This window comes from Phoxinus phoxinus (genome assembly GCF_949152265.1).
Source record: "Phoxinus phoxinus genome assembly, chromosome: 16".
Classification (NCBI taxonomy): Eukaryota; Metazoa; Chordata; class Actinopteri; order Cypriniformes; family Leuciscidae; genus Phoxinus; species Phoxinus phoxinus.
In genome coordinates, this window is record NC_136891.1 from 3,311,410 (window position 1) to 3,332,558 (window position 21,149).

The following is a 21,149-nucleotide window of genomic DNA, read 5'->3' on the forward strand; positions in this document are numbered from 1 at the left end:
TTGAGAAGCGATGTGTGTTTGGATTTAAAATCATAAATGGGAAAATCACAAATAAAGAAGTGGCAATTTGCAGAATATGCTAAATCTGAATGAAATATCACTCCTCAACTTGCAACCTTACTGTGCGTTCACACCGGACGCGAATAGCGCGTCAAATTCTAGCCTGCCGCGTCTAGTTTTAAGCTTGACCACTTTTTGTCCATTCGCGCGTCAAGAGCGTAACGCGTCTTTGCATTGACTTAACATTGGAATCACTCGCGCCTGACGCGCTATTCGCGTCCGGTGTGAACGCACCATTAGGGCACATCTGACAACGCTGACAAGCTATAGGCGATCTGTCCAAGGAACCGCTGCTAAAACAGGCAAGAATTACTTCTTTTCTGCCTCTCTCTTCAGCACGGGGCTTATCTGCCAAAAGGCGATTACAGACAAACTGACACGGTTTATCTGTAAAGCTATGAGATCGACCGATCAACATCACGCAGGGGTCTGGATTTAAATATTTTATTCATGAGCTTGAGCCAATGGTACACGGTTCCTAGCCGCGCAACAATCACTGAAACTCTGACACAACATCAGACAACTGATCAGTGGAAAAATGTCCATTAAAGTTGCCAAATTAAAGTCATTCATTTTGTTCCGCTGTTTTATTGTTAATAAAAAAACGCGATCACCCATTTCTAAATGTTTATTGTAATGTTAGCTGTCCCTCTAGTGGACAGAACGTGTAACAACAACCAAATGCTATAGTGGCATTGACGATCGATAAGCCTGTGTAATGTCGCAAATATTAATAATAGGATGAATTTGAGCATTTAATATTCGAATATTATTCGAATATTAAATAAAATAAGGAATGGAATTCGAATAGTATTATAGAGGAAGATTGACAGCCCTAGTGTGTGTTCGATCATATACACACATATACTCTCAATACATAAAGCTATCATCATAAGGCCTTTTTAACTGTTTATTAAACTGTATAGCAGGGAAGCAGGATAACTGGATGTTCATTAATTAATTGCTAATCTGAGACAGGATATTTCTGTACGTTTGATGTTCTTCTGCCAGTTACTCTCTGAACTCTCACGCCGCTTGTTTTTCTCAGGAGCTTTGAGTGACAGGAGGGAGGAATCGCACTTATCCTCCTCACTTTGAGGATGACTTATTTATACATACAAGCTTTGATCCCTTTTATCCTTCTTTGTGCATAAAGAACACATTTGGATTGACATTTTAATAGAAATGTTGTTTAGAACAAATCAACTTGCTCAAAGGGAGAAAGACATTTCTGTGAAATGAAATCATCACGCAAGATATGTGCCTCCTGAAAATGAAAGTCTCACACACATGATTGGCATTGCACTAACTAGGCCCAAAACTTAAAAAGCTAAATGAGATTGGTTGCTCAGTAAGACGGTCTCTTCCAGTTTAAGTGGGGAGGTCTTGACCAGAATAAGCTGCAGATTGAACTAAAATGTATCGATAATCATGTTTCTGTGCCGCTGGATGAATCGCTCTTGTTACATAACGCCTCATTTGTGAGGCACTTTGGATAAAAGTGTCTGTTAAATGAATAAATGTAAACGTTAATCCATTTAGCATTCTGATTTGGCTTCATGCTAATACATATTTGACTAAACACTCGACTATCTTTCTTTAGCCTGCAGTCAGTTTTATAGTAGTTGGTTTTTCAAGGATTATTTATGCTATTACTTATGCTAAAACCACCCAACTATTCCATAACGGCCAAAGAGATCATATTGCTTTTGCATGGTTAAACGCTATTTGTATTTCTTTGTATTGCTGGAGGGATGGCAGATTTGTGTAGGCCTTGTTACCCAAGTTTGCATCACCCTGGTTCAGACAAAAAAACGCAATTTTGGATTATTGCAGAAAATAAGCTCTGTGACCAACATAAATGTATGATTCTTAAACATTTTGTTTATCATGATAGGGCACACATGACAAAACATTATTGAGTTTTCAAGACTAAATACAATCGCCAGAAGAAAAAGCTTAACATAAGCTAAATTAACTACACCATAGTCGCACAACTACAATATCAGCACCATTAAGGCTCGGTATATTTCATTTTCTGCGTTCTCACACACATACCAGCTTTCAAAGCCTGTGTCCCAAATCCCCCCTATACCCTCATTCACTATTCCCTACATTACTCCACTAATATAGTTCACTTGTTGAATGAAACCGAGTGAGTGAATTCGGACACTGAGTGCGACGGACGGGCTGCCGCTTTTGCACACTTCGTGCTTACTTTTTAATAATAATTTTCAAACTTGGCAACTGGCAGCTCCAGTAGAAATGAAAGGATTTATCTTGAAATCTGATATGGAAACAATGTATTAAACAATTAAACAATTGAATAATTATTGCAGCTTGAGCTGCACGATTAACCATTAAAAGATCATGATCTCGATTAAAACACCCACGCTGGGTTAAGTCTGTAAAAACTTTGATAATTTTTACAAATATTCTAATTATCACAGAAGTACTGGAATTAAAGTTAAAGGATTAGTTCACTCCAGAATTAATATTTTCTGATAATTTACTCTCCCATTGTATACTTATTAACCACAAACACTCATCTTGCACTAGCTCTGCGATGCGCCACGCATTACGTAATCACGTTGAAAGGTCGTTGAAAGGTCATTGTCTCTATTTGAAACAAAAAAAAAATTATGATTCTCAATTTATCCAGCTGTACTGTATGACTGCAGACACCATCTTCTGGTCAGACACTGGACTTCATTCTGCTTGCGACTTTCATAGTGTATTATGGGTATTCTCTCACCGTTGAGCATACATCGTTGTACACTCATTGTTGCGGTGCATTGTGGGACTAAATGAGTGCACTCGATAACGTCCACTATGATTTCGGACACCACTAGATTTGGCTGTCCCTTCAAATAGTGCCCTATTTAAGGGTATAGGGGACAATTTCAGACACAGATAAAGTATACTCAACCGCAGATGAGCGCGGACGGACTTGTTCGACACACGGCGCAGTGCAAGTGCTTTTTTATACCAGATGTCAGAGGGCAGCACTGAGCCGTGTCATTTACAGGACATTCACTCGGAAGGATAGAAGAAAAGTAGGGGATCCGCTGAAGTGATGAGTCCCATCATAGATATACATAATAAAGGCTAGATGTCTCGTCCGCCCTGCTGGCCAATGGAGGTCGACGTCCGCACCTGGCGGCCATCTTGTCACAGTCAGCTCGCTCACTCGTAACATTGTTTTAATGGTGCATGTAGGGGAGAGGCGGGACAGTTGAAACACTTTTCAGATAAACGTCATTTTCTACGATAAGGTTACAGATAGATTTTTTGTGTGTGTGTGATCAACAACTCACATATGTGTTCTCTTAGTACCATGTGTTATTCGGTACAAATATAGAATGATTTAAGTAAAAGTTGACTTTGATCGGTAGTTGTGCTTTGTTTCAATCGTCCCGCCTGAGCGGGACGGTTGCAACACAGGGGTGGGACGGATGAAACATAACAGTTTAAACGGCAACTATTCATCTAATGCTTGTTTTTATGAACAACACCTGACAAGTAACTTGTGTACATATTGTTACAAACATATTTTGTCATTTATTTTAATTTAAAGGCTAATTTTAACCATTTTGTTCTATCACCCATTAAACATAGGCGATAAGCCTATGCGCATTTTGTGTAATCTTTCTAATAGGCTATTTTGACGAAGACAGACAAATCCGTTTACAATTAATTATCTTATACTTCTTCCTTGAGTCATATCGAGTGTTTACTAGTTGAATAGCCTTAACACCGGTTTTCCTATGACCAGGTTTAACTGGCAGGAGGCGCTGTTTCATCCGTCCCGACAGCGCCTCCCGACAGTTAAACCTGTTTTTCCCTTAAACTAAAAGACTCTGATATTGCACACTTAAGGGTGTGTTGCAGGACTAATACACCTGCCGTATTATCATTACAATGGCACATGAAAAAATAAATACAACTTGTCAGTCAAAAAAAAGTACCGCACGAAAGAATTCACTTACTGCACTCAAAAACAGCTTTCCGGCTTTAAATCCAAAACGGCATGACGTAAAGAAGAAATGTTTTCGCGGGTCTGGTAGGCATTGCGTGTTATACGTGCTGAAGAAATATGACGTACATGACGTGAGTGGTTTTCAAGAAAATCGCAATGTTTCATCCGTCCCGCGTTTCAATCGTCCCGGCTCTCCCCTACTTTTTAAATAACCATAACTTGCACAATTTTCTACCGATTTTCAAACGGGTTGGTTTATTATAAACGTCAGAGATGTAGTTATGACACTGCATACTTATTAATAATGATAATATTATATATTTCAACATGTTCAAGCATCCAGAATTATAGCCACGTTAATAACGTTAGAAACCAAACCGTTTGTAAATCCGTCCAGATTTCAGCGAGATAAGAGTATTTGTGTTCGTGCAGATCACTCACCTTACAGAAAGCTTCCCTGTGACAAGATGGCCGACATTAGAGACTCCGCCGTAAGACATCTAGCCTTTATTGTGTATATCTGTGAGTCCCAGCTTAGGACCCCAGTAGTATGTCTGAGGTGAGTTGGAATAGTTTGCAAGAGAGGGATTATAAACACAACGATGCAGTTAAAGCGACTAGTGAGTAGATGAGTTTACCTGTCCGGTGTGATCATGCTTAATGTCCCGACAACCTCTGTAGTCCTCATTTAGACACTTGTTAGCAACCAGCTTTTTCAAGACAAGTAAAAGCTGTAAACAAATCACAAACCACAGATATTATTTCTGGCATTTAACAAAAAAACCTATTTAAAAAAACGGGATGATGGAACCAGAAATACTGAATCATATTAAGGTTTTGGCCTACAAAAATACATCACCCCTCTTTTGCTACTTTGCTAGGGTTGTTGCTTACTGGTTTACCCTTAAAGTATTCATGAAACTGAGGTTGCCATAGTCTTTTCTTCCCTATGTGACGTATATCCGAGTGAAACAGCTATAAAAAAAAACGATATAAGGCGGGACTTGATTTTGTGGAATTGGGGAATGATTGGATGATTGTTGTTTGCTATCATCATCATCATCATCAGAGAAGAGAAGAGATGGGATGGGATGGGAAGCTGCAAGAGGGATAGGGAGTTATTTTGATTCAAGATTACGAGGCACTTGAAAAAAAATGAAAAAAAGAAGATGTACATAGATAAATCATTTAAAATAAATACTGCAATTTTACATAAAATTACGAATTGACATATTTCATGGTGACTTGGTGTTTTATCGTCCATCAGGTGAAAATCAAATGCTCTGGCGTGAATTACATGCCAAAGTGGTTTAATGGTTGGATCAGACCACCAATTTGAGAAAAAGTTGATGATGCTTTCCCTACTTTAGCATGTAACAACAACCCTCACGTATGGGTGAATTATCTGAATTATCCTCCTTTTGAAGTGACTTCGGGTCAATGTTGAAAGTGACTTCACATGATTTTAATAAGAGCTCAGTATGAGTTTTTGTCATTTAATTTCATGGCCGAACTCATCTAGTTTCTTTAAGATGACCGAATAAGAATAAGCCATGAATAATTACACAGAACTAAATGAGAGCAACCTAGCATGTACCAGCATTTTCATAGTGAAGTAATATACATTGGTAAATCTTTTTTTTTTGCTGGGGAAATAATATAACCGTCCCTCATATAAACAGCTGGCACGGTTGGTATATATTTAGCTGAGAGCAAACAGACTGACACAACTCAGATATCCTCAAGAGCCACAAAAAAAATAGTTTCCGAATTAATATTTAACATGTCGTTTTACTCATTATGCTGAGACGACATCCATGTTATTGTGTTTACTTTTGATAATAGCTTGTAAAACAGACATCCACCACGCACATCGAGTTCTGTCAGCACGAAAAGCCAGAGAAAGAGGATGCAATATGCACAATTATAAAAGGGGTGTCAGGGGACGTCTGCTTTGCCAGCAGAAGTGCCAGTGTAGCATATGGAAGACATGTTAACATAATTGAGACAGCATTGTCTACTTGCTTGACAAACCGAAGACCCAGATGCATGCTGCAGACTTTATTAATGATTAATACTTCAATGATGGCATCAGTGTCAGGTGATCACTAAGCTGGGCATACTTCTTGATAGAGTGATTGATTACTTTTTTGGAAAGTTTGATTCATCTCCAGCAGCCAGATGCTTTTTTTATGGACATAAAATCTGCTCCACAATGCGGTTTATTCTGGGCAAAGATTTATATTGTTGAACCAACTATTGTGTTTATATCCATTTACATTAAACATGATTATAACTCATGATTATAGCTAAAATAATGCTTGTAAAACATGATTTCTTATGCATCTATAAATTGAAACGTGACCTTATTTAAAGCATTGTTATTAAATATTGTAGCTATCGATCCAATCCAAATCCATGTGATAATATCTCATATTTAATAAAAGGTATAGGTGTTACTGTACATGTTGTCTTAGTTTTGTTTTATGGTCTTTTATTTTGTGTTTTGTTCTCATTGCTCATTTGTTTAGTTCCTGTTTGCTTTGATTCATTGCCTACATTGTTTCCATTGTAACTTATCACCTTCACCTGTCTCTTGTTAGCCCTTGTGTATTTACCCCTGTGTTTCAGTTGTCTTTTGCCGGTCAGTCTTTACACCTCGTGTAAGCTGTTGTGTTCCTGGTTCCCCTGTGTGGAATATCTCTGTGTTTCTTGAATAAACTGACGCTCTCACCTCTCCTCTGCTTAACACAACTCTCCAAGACTGTACGAGCTCACTTGCATTCTGTGGCTGCTGTTCTGAAACTGCTGGCGCTGCAGTTCTTGCTACATGACAAATGATTCAGACTACAAAGATACATTAAAACAGCATACTGTGAGTAATGAATAATTGACCACAGTCTGTTGAATCATTAGAACATAATGCATGTGTACCACCTCGGTGTGCATTATTCTCTAATAATTCAATGGAACAGAGTCAATTATTACACTTATACTACGGTTACCACACCTCAAGACATTGTTCAGATGTTGTATTTCAGGTTTTGTTTCACTAAAACACTGTGTAGGACTAGTTTCTTACACGTCTCATCCCATCCTCCATTGCTAATTCATTTCATTTTAGAGCTAGTAACTTCAGCTTCAGCCATTGATAGCAGACTAATGCAGTTATATAGAGAGAGAGAGAGAGAGAGAGAGAGAGAGAGAGAGAGAGAGAGAGAGAGAGAGAGAGAGAGAGAGAGAGAGAGAGAGAGAGAGAGAGAGAGAGAGAGAGAGAGAGAGAGAGAGAGAGAGTGTGTCCGGCAGCAGCGTCTCTACTAATAGCGAAACTGTAAGTTTATCTGCTTCAAAAACAGCGCCGTTATTACCTCGCAAGTGAGAAATGTAATGTCACTTTTAAGTTGTTAAACTATTTTACTGATAAAATCGTCAGAGCAGCGCTGACAACACGTTTCTGTGCGTACGTGCGTGCGTGTGTGCGTGTGTGTGTGTGTGTGTGTGTGAGAGAGAAAGAGAGTATGTGATTTCCGTACACAAAACAGAATTTTGTGGCAAAAACTTGGAAATAATTTGTCGTTTTCATCCCGTTGTTTACTATATTTATTTGTTTGGTCAGTGTCGTTGTCGGTTTTGGTTCTTCTGCTGTTGTCGGCTGTAAGGACCTTTGAAATCACTGAAATCATTTGGCGAAGTGATATGTAATGCGGTCAAAACCTGCCTGGAACTACTTTATCCGTGCATTTCCCTGAAAATAATTGCACACCTTAGAACTTTCATCAACCAATCAGAATAAAGCATTCAACAATCCCGTAGTATAAGTAAATAATAAACAGCAAGCTTTTTATTATTTATTCATGGCACTGTGCATTTTCTGTGATTATCGTATTATTATTTAGAGAACTGTCAAAAATCCTCACACTCAACTCAATAGAAGGGATAAAAATCAAGTCAAAGCTTCTGTTACTATTTGAGTCTTTGATGCACTCACTCACTATTTAGTGTCTAAAACTATCGCATGACTTCCTTAAGAATAATACGGTGACGAAATGTAGTGCTTCAAAGTTACGCTTGTCAATAAGCCACAGCAGTTTTTTACACCAGAATACTGGTTTGCACAGGTGAAGTCCATGTATTTTCATGAATTCACGTTGCGTTTCACACACTGGTGGTCGGCCCTGTTATCTCTAATATTCAGTTCTGCTCATGAATATCTTGTTTACTTGATACCAAGTGTCTCCAATAAAACTCCAGGATATCTTCCAAATATTTGATGCCATGAACCTCACAAACTTTGGCTCTTCCTCAGAAGCTTGTACACATGATTATGTTTGCTGGTGGACTGATAAAAACCTGTGCACTATGAAATGAATTGGCACTGGTGATATCAACCAGCTCTGATCAAAGATTTAAACAGATTTGACGATTAATCCGAAGATTGTGTGTCGTTTTTCAGCACTCGATAGGCTATAGAAAAGGACAACTGACAAAATGCGTTTCTTTGAATTACATATGAAATTAATTTTGCAGACTTTTTCATTATGCATTAGGCCTTGAAAGAGGATGTATTTCATAATTCATTGTTTTAATTCAGGCAACATTAAAGATTTCTTCAGTGAATCAGTTTGTGTCTGAGAACAGATGTGCTCAATATAATCTCGTCTTCACTTTGAAGCAAGTTATATTGAAGAGACATTAAGATTTCACGCAGAAAAGTTTGAACATTTGTCTGGTTTGCTACATCCATCTGCAAAGGCTTTGGCATCAACTTTGTCACAGATGTTTCTTTTAAAATTCCTATCGCCGAAATAAAAGTAGACACTAATGAGTCAGTTGTTGATGTGCTGTGAGCATATAAAGATATAAAATGAATATGGATAGATATCAACATATCGTTTGATGAGAAATGGTTAGCAAATTGAAACATTGAGATCTCTTCTTAAACTGTGAGATTACTGGGGTATTTTCTTAGGAGCCGAAAGTCTCCATCTGCTCACCATGTGTCTTGGAGAAGCTTTAGGAGATTTGTGAGTTTTCTTTTCATAAGGGTCTTTTACAAAGAGTAACCTTTCATCCTTTAAGGTTTATTTTATGAATTCATTTCTATCTGTGTTTCAAATGGGATGAGTCTGTCACATGTCTGAGAAGTTTCACCAAAACATTAAATAAAGTATGAAATTATATTTTGCATAAAACTAAATTAAGCTATTTTTATATTGTGATTAAGTACATTTAAAGTTCTAGTTTCTTTTATATAAAAAACTGAAATGTGAATTTGTAATTAAAATATTTTACTATTTATACATCTAAATAGTATTTGCTTTACTGAAATTAATTAACAAATATAAAAAATGACAGTATGTATTGCAATAATTGCAAATAACAATTTAACTATTTTTTGTTCATGTCACTTACAGTGTAAGCCTAATGTTATTTTTTACATGGAATTATATATAATATAATAAAAATTATTATAATATAGGCCCACATGATTTACTTTAATGCTGTGAAATAGTATATTTCACATCATTAAAGTAAATCATATAATATTATAATATAACATAATTTTTTTGTATGAAGGAAGACCTTTCACTGTACTGTGATTGAAATTCAAACTTCACAATTATTATTGTGGTTCTCTCAAATAATTGTGATTAGATGGAATAACCGTGATCAGACGACTAATCGATTATCGCGACAGGCCTAATGTGTACTAATGTCACGGTTTTGCTCTTAATCATTTAAAAAAACAGTTTGAAACAAAATTAGAGATGAATATTTCTCCAAAATAACAAAGCAGATACTGAGAAAGCACAGCGCTTTCAGTGTTTTCTTATTCAAGTGACGTACAGTATCATACAGATAGTGTAAAAAAAGCCCCAAGGTGATCACTAATGCATCATTCTGAGGACTATTACATTGATTTAAATCTGCTCCCGTTCTGAGCTGACAAGCATAGAAATGAGATCTACGTCTGCTATCTGTGCTCTGCCAAATGCTAATAAGATTGTGTTGGACATGACAGAGAGCTTAACTCATCTCCTGATGGTCTGCATTAAAAACACACTCCAATTACCTGGTTTTTGTTCAACTGTTTTTTGTTTGTTCTTCCATTTTTCAGAATGACATTTTAATCTGGAATGAGACAAGCGGATGAGATTTGGCTAGCTGCGTGTTGTCAACTTTTCATTATTTGTGCTTAATTTTTGCGAAATGTCAGCCCAGTGTGTTGATTAGCACTCCTGCGACCTTGGCTATCAGAAAAACGCCAGCGGCTCGGTGTGTGAATATTAAACAGGTCAGTCTAAATGGATTTCCAAACACAGTTCCACAGTCTCCCAGCTTGAATTATTAATGATGGACGTTTATTGACCTGCATAAATCCATCAAACCCATGATTAGAAATTACATCATTCTTGGCTTGACAGACGATACTTATATTTGTTTTAACATCAGCCTTGAAAAAGAAACATTATCTTAGAGCGAGGGATGTCCAAAGTCCAAAGCTTGTCTATTAAAATACATTAGGACTATATTTGACCCGACATGCATAAATTACAAATCATGCCGTTTCAGTGTCAACACAAGGTGACAGCACTATTTTAGGCCAGGTGTTGCATTAAACCATGCTAAACTCAATTTAATAACTGATGTTTGGTGCAAAATGTCTGATTCAAACTTCAAATGTCTCTGTGATTTAAACTAGTTTAAAGTCGGATGACACCAGCGCTGACATTCTCAACAACACTGATGTGAAAAACAGGAGAAATATGGGATATTGAAGAGAGAAGAAGCATAATGAAGAGAAAAGAAAATCACAAATATCTCCTTAATAAAAAAAGACCCCAGTAATCTAGTTTCAACAAGGTTTTAAAAAGTGTAACATTTTTGGCCAATACACCAAAGTTTACAATCAAACATCAGAGCTCAATATGAACTCAGCTAATTCTTCCAGTATCAAATGATCTGAGCTCCACTCTTATTGTATTTAGCTATTGACTCAGCTGCATCTATTTTCTTTTATCCTTCTAAGGAATTAAACATCAGAGACAAAGTCACTGCTTAAAAGAAACATTACTGAGAACCCAGTTATGTCTGCTAAAAGATGAAATATTCATCTGTGATTAGATAAGTAAGATCAAAGACATGTCATGTACACACATAAAAACAATTACATGCATTTATGACATATTAACTAAAAGACCAACTTGATAATTATAACCTCAAAAACTATATCTATTTCTCAGCTTCCACCATCCTGCTTTTGAGATCAAATCAATACTGGAATATTGTCCTGGATTATTGCACTGGATTGTAGTTAGTTTTGTGAGCATCCCCTGTATTAATAAAAAATGCTAATAATTAAGTGGCCATGTAATGTGTATTTCCACAATGTTGTTATCACATGTCTTTAAATGATGCTGACACTATGGCAGGACCGGATGTGCTGTTGGCTCCTAGCAGTAATCCGTGATTTATTATCCACTTTGTGCTGACAGCTCTTCTTCTTCTTCCCTCTCTCTTTCTAGGTTGTGTCAGAAGAGCAGGCGAGGATGAAACTGAAGCCCAGTAAAAGAGATTCCCCCTGGGGGAGCCATAGACAGATGTGGAGCCCCTGGAGCCACTGACCCCGTGTCTGAATGATCTATGGATAAAGACCACCAGCCCTCAAGAGTCAATCTTCCACTGCTGAGCAGTTCTACATTGGCAGACACAAACAAATGTTGCTCTGTAGTTGCTGAATATCTACAGTCTGAACATTCGGTTCCTGGGCTCCATTTTCTCAGTGGTACCTTCCCGTTACTAGAAAAACGACCTACCACAACTGTACTTAGCCTGAAGAACTCTGACTCGGTAATTGCCGAGTATCTACAGTCTGAACATTCGGTTCCTGGGCTTCATTTTCTCAAAGTTCCCTTCATGTCACAAGAAATACGGCTAGCTCACAATCCAGCAAATGCATGCAAAGCTTCCGGGAAAGCCCATGTATCCTCACATCACCTTCCAATCGCATGACCGTGAAAGAGGAAAGTTATGGCGTCTCATTGAGAATGCTGAGGTCGGGCAGGCATGCGGTCTAACAGGATCAATACAACCCTGCTGATTAATGGGCAGATTTCTCTTCCATTTAGTGTGTCAGAGAAGAATCATCTGCCAAGACCAAGATTGTGAAACCAGGTCTCTTCGGTCTTTAAGAGTCGCATTTCCATTGCAAAGTAATCCTGCTCTGGACCTTTTTTGGAGCTTTGTATCATTTAACATTGCTTCTTCAGATTTACAATCAATACGACCCTTGCAAAGCAGTGTGAATCAAACTGTCAGTCTGGAGCAATTGGCTGAGGTGAAAAAGTTATTTTCACTTTGTTCCTGGGTCAAGTGTATAAAATATAGGAAATGCAAATGCTTTCAAACTTCGCCAAACTGGGATAAAAAAAAAAGCAGCTGCTCCAAACAGCACAGCAAAGCTTTAAACAAGGTCTCCTCAGTCTTTTTTTTTTTTTTTGAGTTGCATTTCAATTGCAAAGTAATCCTGCATTGGACTTTTTCCGTAACTTTGCATCATTTAACACTGCTTCATCAGATCTACAATCAATACGACCCTTTCAAAACACTGAGTCAAGCTGTCAGTTGGAAGAAATTAGCTTTTTAGTAGAATCATTTCTTTTCACTTTGTTCCTGGGTCAAGTTTACGAAAGATTGGAATCGCAAATGCCTTCAAAGTTCACCGAACTGGGATGAAAAAGCAGCCGCTCCAACAAGCCCAGCAAAGCTTGACCTGCAACATCGTGAATCCTCCGAACCCAAGTGCAACTAAGCGGACGACATTGCTGTGAGTGAGTGCATGTGGTGGTGGCCCTCAGCATGGTGTTGCCACCACCGGACAAGCGGCATGTGTGTCTTACCACCTTTGTGATCATGACCAGCATGGCCTTCATGGACGCCTACCTAGTGGAGCAGAACCAGGGTCCACGAAAGATCGGCGTCTGCATCATTGTCCTGGTCGGCGACGTCTGCTTTCTTATCGTCCTCCGCTATGTGGCGGTTTGGGTTGGAGCAGAAGTGCGGACGGCTCGACGAGGATACGCCATGATCCTGTGGTTCCTCTATATCTTTGTGTTGGAGATCAAGCTTTACTTTATCTTCCAGAACTGTAAGGCTGATCGTAAGAGTCTGGAGACTGTCGCCCGGAAGGCTTTAACTTTATTGCTGTCTATTTGTGTGCCGGGCCTATACCTGGTTCTGGTGGCTCTGGACAGCATGGAATACTTCCGTACCTTTAGGAGGAAGGAGGACATGAGGGGCCGGCTCTTCTGGGTGGCTTTGGACTTGCTGGACCTGCTGGATATGCAGGCAAACCTTTGGGAGCCACAGCGGACGGGTTTGCCTATTTGGGCTGAAGGATTGATGTTCTTCTACTGCTACATTTTGCTTCTGATTCTTCCCTGCGTGTCTTTGAGCGAGATCAGCGTGCAGGGCGACCACGTGTCTCCCCAGAAGATGATGCTCTATCCTCTTCTCAGTCTGGTCACTATCAACATCGTGACCATCCTCATACGTGGCGTCAACATGGTGCTCTTCCAGGACAGCCGGGTTTCCACCATCTTCGTCGGGAAGAACGTAGTGGCCATCGCGACCAAGGCGTGCACCTTTCTCGAATACCGAAAACAGTCGCGAGAATTCCCGAATCGAGAGAACGCAACGGGAATTCCCATGGAAGTCCAGCAGAACTCGGTGGGACACGGACAAGCTCTTCCGAATGCTACGAGCCTCCCACATGAACCCACTCCAGCACGGGATATTATGGATACATGACAAAAATTAAGTCTTTTGTTTGATGCAATTGTACTTGGAGCCAACAAGGAGCATCCAAACCAACAGATATGAACCGATTAACTGTTTTGAAGTTCAACATTTCAGCATTATAAGGTGCTCTGTCCTGTTCTTGACTGAGGTAAATCAGCCAATTTTGAGCGGTGTTGTTCAAAGGAAAACATTCAGTGTTTTGTTCTCCTCCATCTTCTCCACAGTTAGCAATGAAGAACTGCTGTTTTCTTTCTGTACAGTAGTGGAGTGACTGTGGTGCAAAATACTTTTCCCATTTGAGACCAAACTCTTGTTCCCACGTCCACTTTTTTGTGTCTGACTGAAATTTCCCTTTCTTGCAAGTACAGAATGGAGTGTAATGAGTTTATTATTGAAGGAACTAGACAGATGAGGTTGATGATTATGACCAAATGTTGAGGAGTAGTCCTACATGCCTGCAGTATGTGTTTGCGCTCGTGTTTTATGATGTGTTGATGACATTACAGAAATTAGAATGAATAAGAAAGAAATTTTTCTCCGATGATTATATGGAATTTCTTAGGAAATAAGCGAATGCACTTCCAATTGATTGGTATATGGATTATTATTGTTGTTGTTGTTATCATTATTATATATATACCACTTGTGTACTTGTTTTTTGTTTGTTTTTTTACATTTTTGTTTGAGGACTTAGGCGTTTAATAAAAAAAATGTAAAAAAATGTTTTGCTGTTGCTTGAAGGGTTTTTATGCTAACAAAATGCAAAAAGTGATTTATTTTGTCTTGATTCCAGTACAAATTTCTATACATTCTTAAATCATAGATACATGAAGAAGCAAAATGACTTGTTTTTCAGAAAACAAACCTTACTATGTTAAATGAAGTGTTTTTGCTTAAAACAAGAAAAAATATCAGCCAATGGGGTCAGAAAAATCTTGTTTTTCCTTCGAATTATGCAGATTTTTCTGACCTCACTGACATATTTTATTCTTGTTTTAAGCATAAACTCACTTCATTTTCATAGCTTTTTTCATAAAACAAGATCAATATCTTGAGTCATTTTGCTTTTCAAGCAAATGTATCTTGCATTAAGAATGCTTAGATATATTTGTACAGGAAAACAAGACAGAAATACTGAGGAAGAAATCGTTTTTTGCAGTGCTCTTTTTGTCCACACGAACAGACGATCACAGCATTTCTATTTCAGCCCTTGTTTAAATCAGTTCCTCTAATGTTTGAGTAAACACACCGTGTCTTCGGAAGCGGATGGGAGGGTAAATGGCATCTGGGAAAATGAAATAAATTACGCATGGCCCCATCAGCGGGGACTCACCTTACTAGAGCCACACAGCGTGAAACTGATTCCTAAAACACTAAGGCCTTTTCCTCGGTATGCAGTGCGAATGCGAAAACCATTTACTATCCACGTCTGATTTATTCAGCATATGTAGCAACCTGATGTATTCCATTTCAACAACATTAATTTATTGCCACCTGCATATGGTGGGCGGTCTCGTGTGGCATTGACTCACTCCACTGCGTATTGTGCTTTTTGAGAATTTCTCTACTTTAGTGTCCACCCACCATCTGACAGCTTGAATATCCCTTTACCGTACAATGTCTCATATGGCGACATACCATTTAATAAGACACAAGATGGATTGCATTATTTCATGTTTTTATGAATCGTACCATAAAGGTATATTCATGCACCAACGGAAGAAACATGCCCTTAAAATTGCACTGGTCATTAATAGTCAATCAGCACTTACATGTACAAGTACAAATTAAATATAGTTTCAAGGGGGTCAGGATGTGCAACACAGAAAACTTAAATATTATAAACGTAATTATTCTAAATAGTGTCAAATATATCCGAGCCACACATACATGCCAAGTTATATGCCATTGTTCAGATATACTTACTGAAAAATTTGAAAATATTAATGTTTCCTTATGGCACTTCTGTGGAACTGCAATCATGCATTTCCTAACTGCAATTTTTTATAGATGTGTTCATCAGTTATTGCAGTTGATAAGATAGTGATTCTATTAATATGACTGTATCAATTAAAGGGTTAGTTCACCCAAAAATGAAAATAATGTCATTAATGACTCACCCTCATGTCGTTCTGAGCCCGTAAGACCTCCGTTCATCTTCGGAACACAGTTTAAGATATTTTAGATTTAGTCCGAGAGCTTTCTGTCCCTCCATTGAAGCTGTATATACAGTATACTGTCCATGTCCATAAAGGTAATAAAAACATCATCAAAGTAGTCCATGTGACATCAGTGGGTTAGTTAGAAGTTTTTGAAGCATCGAAAATACTTTTTGGTCCAAAAATAACACAAAATAAGACTTTATTCAGCATTGTATTCTCTCCCGGGTCTGTTGTCAATCTGCGTTCACGGCTCCACAGTGACACTGCTGACGGAAGACGCTGATGACGTGTTATCTGGTGCGCCGAGCTTCGTTTACAGTCTGAGGAAGACGCACGCTATATTCAAGCTATTCTACATTGTTTGCGTGGATATCATTTTTTTAATGGTGCGTAAATGTGCATGTCGCGGATGAGACACTTTTACAGCGTGCGTTTCCCTCAGTCTATAAATGAAGCTCGGGCGCACCAGATAACACGTCATCAGCGTCTTACGCCATCAGCGTAACTGTGAAGGATTGACAACAGACCCGGGAGAGAATACAATGCTGAATAAAGTCTTATTTTGTGTTATTTTTGGACCAAAAAGTATTTTCGATGCTTCAAAAACTTCTAACTAACCCACTGATGTCACATGGACTACTTTGATTATCTTTTTATTACCTTTATGGACACGGACAGTATACTGTATATACAGTTTGAATGGACGGACAGAATGCTCTCGGACTAAATCTAAAGTATCTTAAACTGTGTTCCGAAGATGAACGGAGGTCTTACGGGCTTAGAACGACATGAGGGTGAGTCATTAATTACATTATTTCCATTTTTGGGTGAACTAACCCTTTAAAGTATGACACAAGAAACACTGAAAATAATCTGGTGTAGGATTTACTTAGAAACAATTTTCACTCATAAATTGCAAGTAAATTTCACATATGTTGCATATATTATATGTCCTGCAATTAGCAGGATTTAATTTAATGAGAAAGTGAGCAAAACTAGATTTTTACCAATTTACATTGTGGTACAGAGTTGCAATATGAAAAAAAAAAGTTGTTTGTTTGTTATTGGATGACAGAAAATCTAATAGGAAAAATAATATCCATGGTCGGAACACAATAAGTGCAATTAACATCTGACAACATGATGAATATGCTGTAGTATTATATTTCAAAAGCCTCGTTTGACTCCCAAACTTGAAAATATACAGCGTATCTGTGAGACGTGGATGCAAAGCCCACAGCAACATATATTACTGTGCAAAAATATTTTTTATTTATTGTTATTTTCTTTAATAAATATTAAAGATTCAGCCTTAACCTTCAGCCCTGCAGCATTACACTCGGATCTATAATTCAGTAGTGTGGGTGTTTACCAATATTTAGGCACATACTGTAAATGCAAAAAAGTGATATAATTAGAATTATATAAATCTGAGCATGCAAATATTAAGGATCTGCTATGATAAAAAGTCAAATGAAGTGGAACTGATTTGTGTGCACAATGCTGAGAGACGCACTTGTTATCATTCACATTGCATGAAGAGCAAAGAGATGAAGGAACATCATCTTTCATTCGAAATGCATCAATAAACCACGTTCAGATGTCAGCACCCCCGCAGGCACTCTTAGATTTGCTTTACAACATTAAAGATTCAGTCTCACTCTAAAACCATTCAAAGGGTCCCCAAGCCTTCAAATGTGTGTTTAGTGCTCAGAAAAGTGACAAAGAGAGAAAGATGGCAACACTTGACTTGAGGCCTTTATATATAATGCATTATAAAAAATATATATTCTCTATGCATCATAAGTACATTCATGTGCCAACGTTATATTCAAACGTACGGCCTATTCATGGTTGCCCTTTAAAAGAGTCTAATGGGTTAAAACACATGATGTAAGATGGTTGTCAATTGTGTGTTTTAATAGATTAAACTTTTTATAAATATGAAAATATATATTTTATTGGTTACCACTGGCAAAGAAAACCTGAAAATATCAGGGAATTTAACATTTGTGATTGCCAAGCCATAGATAATTAAATCATATGGATATATCCATAAAATCTTGCCCCCTGTGGGATTAATAAAGCTGTTGGTTAACTAAACTAAACTAAAAAAAGTCATTATTAAAAAGGGCATTTCTTGTCAATATATATATTTTCATATAATGAAAGTTATAATTGATTGCAAACTATTAATCACATTTTTTAAGAGGCTATAAGTAAGAATTTTCAAGTATTAATCGCTTTTTATATTGTAAATGTGTGAACAGCTTATTACAACAACAAAAAAAGAGACCTTCCCCGACTTAAATTGACAATGAGAGCCCGTTATGTGAAGGACTCGGGATGTTTTTGCCGGGAAAATCAAAAGGGGGTACATTTACCTTCACATCCCTCCTGTGATAGATGAAATTAATGTTTATACAATGTCCAGTTGCATAGTTGCATATAGGGTGAATTCGGGTAATCTGGGACATTTTTTGCAATTTTGACTTCTGCGATGTATTTCGATACCTATCTAACACATTAGATCAACACATTAGACTTTTCTGAAATCCCTAAGATGTTTTCTAACCACACCAGAAGAAAGAATGTAGATATTATACCCAGAGGAGACATGCCACACGTATTAGCGTTTCTGTGCCAAAAACTAAAATTCTGCTTGAATTTGATAATCTGGGAGAGGTCACTTTGTAATCTGGGTCTCATGTATTAGGCCTAAAAAAAGCCTATATTCACCATACTTTATGCATGCCTTAAACACATTATCTCAATTCTATTTAAATAGGGGCTACTCAGGGAACAAACACTCCTTGCAGGTGAGAGACCCAAAGAACCTAATACGTAACCCGCCAAATTGGCTTGTGATCACTGATTTTACAGCGTTGATTTTTACCCGCATTTGGCGGGTTGGCGTGTGTTAATTTCAAACCCTGATTAGCTTTATATTAGAATTAATTTTAAAGTGGTTTACCCCTTAGTTTTAATGAGATCTACACCCTTGTCATTAGACTTGCATATTTCCCCCAATTGAAGAATGTCCCAGATTACCCAAAGCATGCTGTCCCACATTCTCAATCATATTTGATAAAGTGGGACAACAAAAAATGCTTGAAAAACAAAACAAAATTTAAACACATTTTGTTGCTTGAATAGATCACAAACATAATTTGACTACAATTAGGAACATTGGCTAATTTATGACAGATTTATGTCCTTAAAGGTACACTGTGTAGTTTTTTTAAGTATTTTATTACCTAAAATCAATGTTTTTATTCAAAAATATGTCCTCATTGGTGTAAAATTACCTAATTTATCCTCGTAAGCAAAGACTTTCTTATCTTTATTTACACTGGACGGGTAAGTCCAAGGAGCTTCCATGTCGTTCCGCCATTGGGAAAAACTATAATAGCAGAGAGGGACAAAAAGCACTAGCCTACCTCAACGCATTTCCACAACTCGTTTTCGTTCAGAGCCAGCGTCACGTGACTGACACCAGCCGAGACGGACGAGGAGACCAGAGAGAGAGGCGCTCGTCACCCGGCAAATTTGAAAGGCTGCACTGCACGGTACTTCATAATGTTGTGTGTCAAGTTGCAGTTTGTGTGAAATAACGAACCTCATCACCCGAAAGAAAACTCGATGAAGTGCTATTGGAAGACATGGTGTCATCGCTTCTTGGTACATAACGACTACCATAGTTGCAACACGCATTTGAAAAAGCGAGGTGCTAGAGAGCACTATTCGTTTGAATGCAAAATACAATTTCACCGCTAGATGGGAGAAATTCCTACACAGTGTACCTTAAACTTTAATCTAGTCAGAATCCTATGTCACTGACCTTGTCATGCAATTCCCAGGGGTGCTTATTGACTGACAAACCCTTTCTGTGGCATCACCCCCATGAAGTCATGTGATTTCAGACATATGACATCCATGCTAAACCTTTAGTAAAAGTCCTGGTGACTAAATTTTGTTAGAACAGGAAATAAACACACCGGAGTTTAGGTGTTCCACATTAGGCTACACAATGTCCCAGATTACCCGAATTCACCCTTCTGCTTAGAATAGACTTAAAAGTTAGTCATCTTATTTAAAGTCATCTTATAAAGTTAGTCATCTTATAAAAAACAATTACCCCTTGGTTGACTGTTAGATAGTCAAACTAGTTCTAAAGACACATAGTGGATAAGTTTATGCTTTAACAGGCCACAGGATAAAATGCCAAAAGCGCATTCTGTAATCTTAATGTGTCAAGCAAAAAACAAAAAAAGGATTACACTTCAAAATTAAGGTTTTCGCAGTGATGCCATAGAACCGCTTTTGTTCCTTCCAGAGAACATTCTTAAAATAACCATTTATTTATAAATGTGAAGAACATTTTAATAATCTGAAGAACCGTCTTTCCATTATAAAGCAGTCTTTGTGCATAGAAAACTTTCCGTGGATGTTAAAGGTTCTTCATTTAACCTTTATTTTTAAGAGTGGAATTCAAACTATAGTCTCACACAGCCAGATCTACATCCACCAATTATATAGTCACAAATATACTTTATAATCAAACTATCATACAATGAGTGTAATTTGAATTACCTCGTCTGTTGACATGATGCCTGTGAATCCAGAGCTGCTGCAAACATCCACATCAATATGATCAGATGATTTCTGAACTGCTTTTTCTCACGTGTCATGATGTTGCTTGTGTTCATTTTGCTACTGAGGGGAAAGCACGAAGCTCGTAATTACATAGGCCTGTATTCATCTAAACGTCGCTCTCAGCAGCGTGGACGGTGTTTGGATGTTAACAGAATATAGGTATTTCCAACTTATTTTTTACTTTTAAGCAAAGAATGAAACAGAACTTGAATCAGATTCAGTCTCTAGTGCGTTACGTTTGCACGAGTGTGTGCACGAGCAGCAATAAGCTGCTGACTGCAGTTCACTTAACGGCCACCGGTATCGCTAATGGACCCTTTTCACATTTCCGGGTCTCTCAGAAGCGGATGTGTCATATTAGTTGGGTAAACTTCAATAGCGTTGAATAAGAGATTACATAAATATATATTTTATGTTCCCATTTGCTCATACAGCACAAGAAAAACTCAACAATAGTGTTTTCACAACTTTCAAAAAGAGAAAAAATATAG

At 37.8% G+C, this 21,149-nt stretch overlaps 1 protein-coding gene across 1 annotated transcript in view; it reads left to right on the forward strand.

Moving 5' to 3' along the window:
• The window catches only part of tmem121ab (transmembrane protein 121Ab), a 55,078-nt gene extending 40,538 nt beyond the window's left edge, over nucleotides 1–14,540 (forward strand). Inside the window, exon 2 of the mRNA XM_079639572.1 lies at nucleotides 11,566–14,540. Within this exon, the coding sequence (XP_079495698.1) occupies nucleotides 12,899–13,849 (951 nt within the window). The 5' untranslated portion in view covers nucleotides 11,566–12,898 and the 3' untranslated portion in view covers nucleotides 13,850–14,540. The remainder of the gene's footprint in view (nucleotides 1–11,565) is intronic.
• The last annotated feature ends 6,609 nt before the right edge of the window (nucleotides 14,541–21,149 follow it).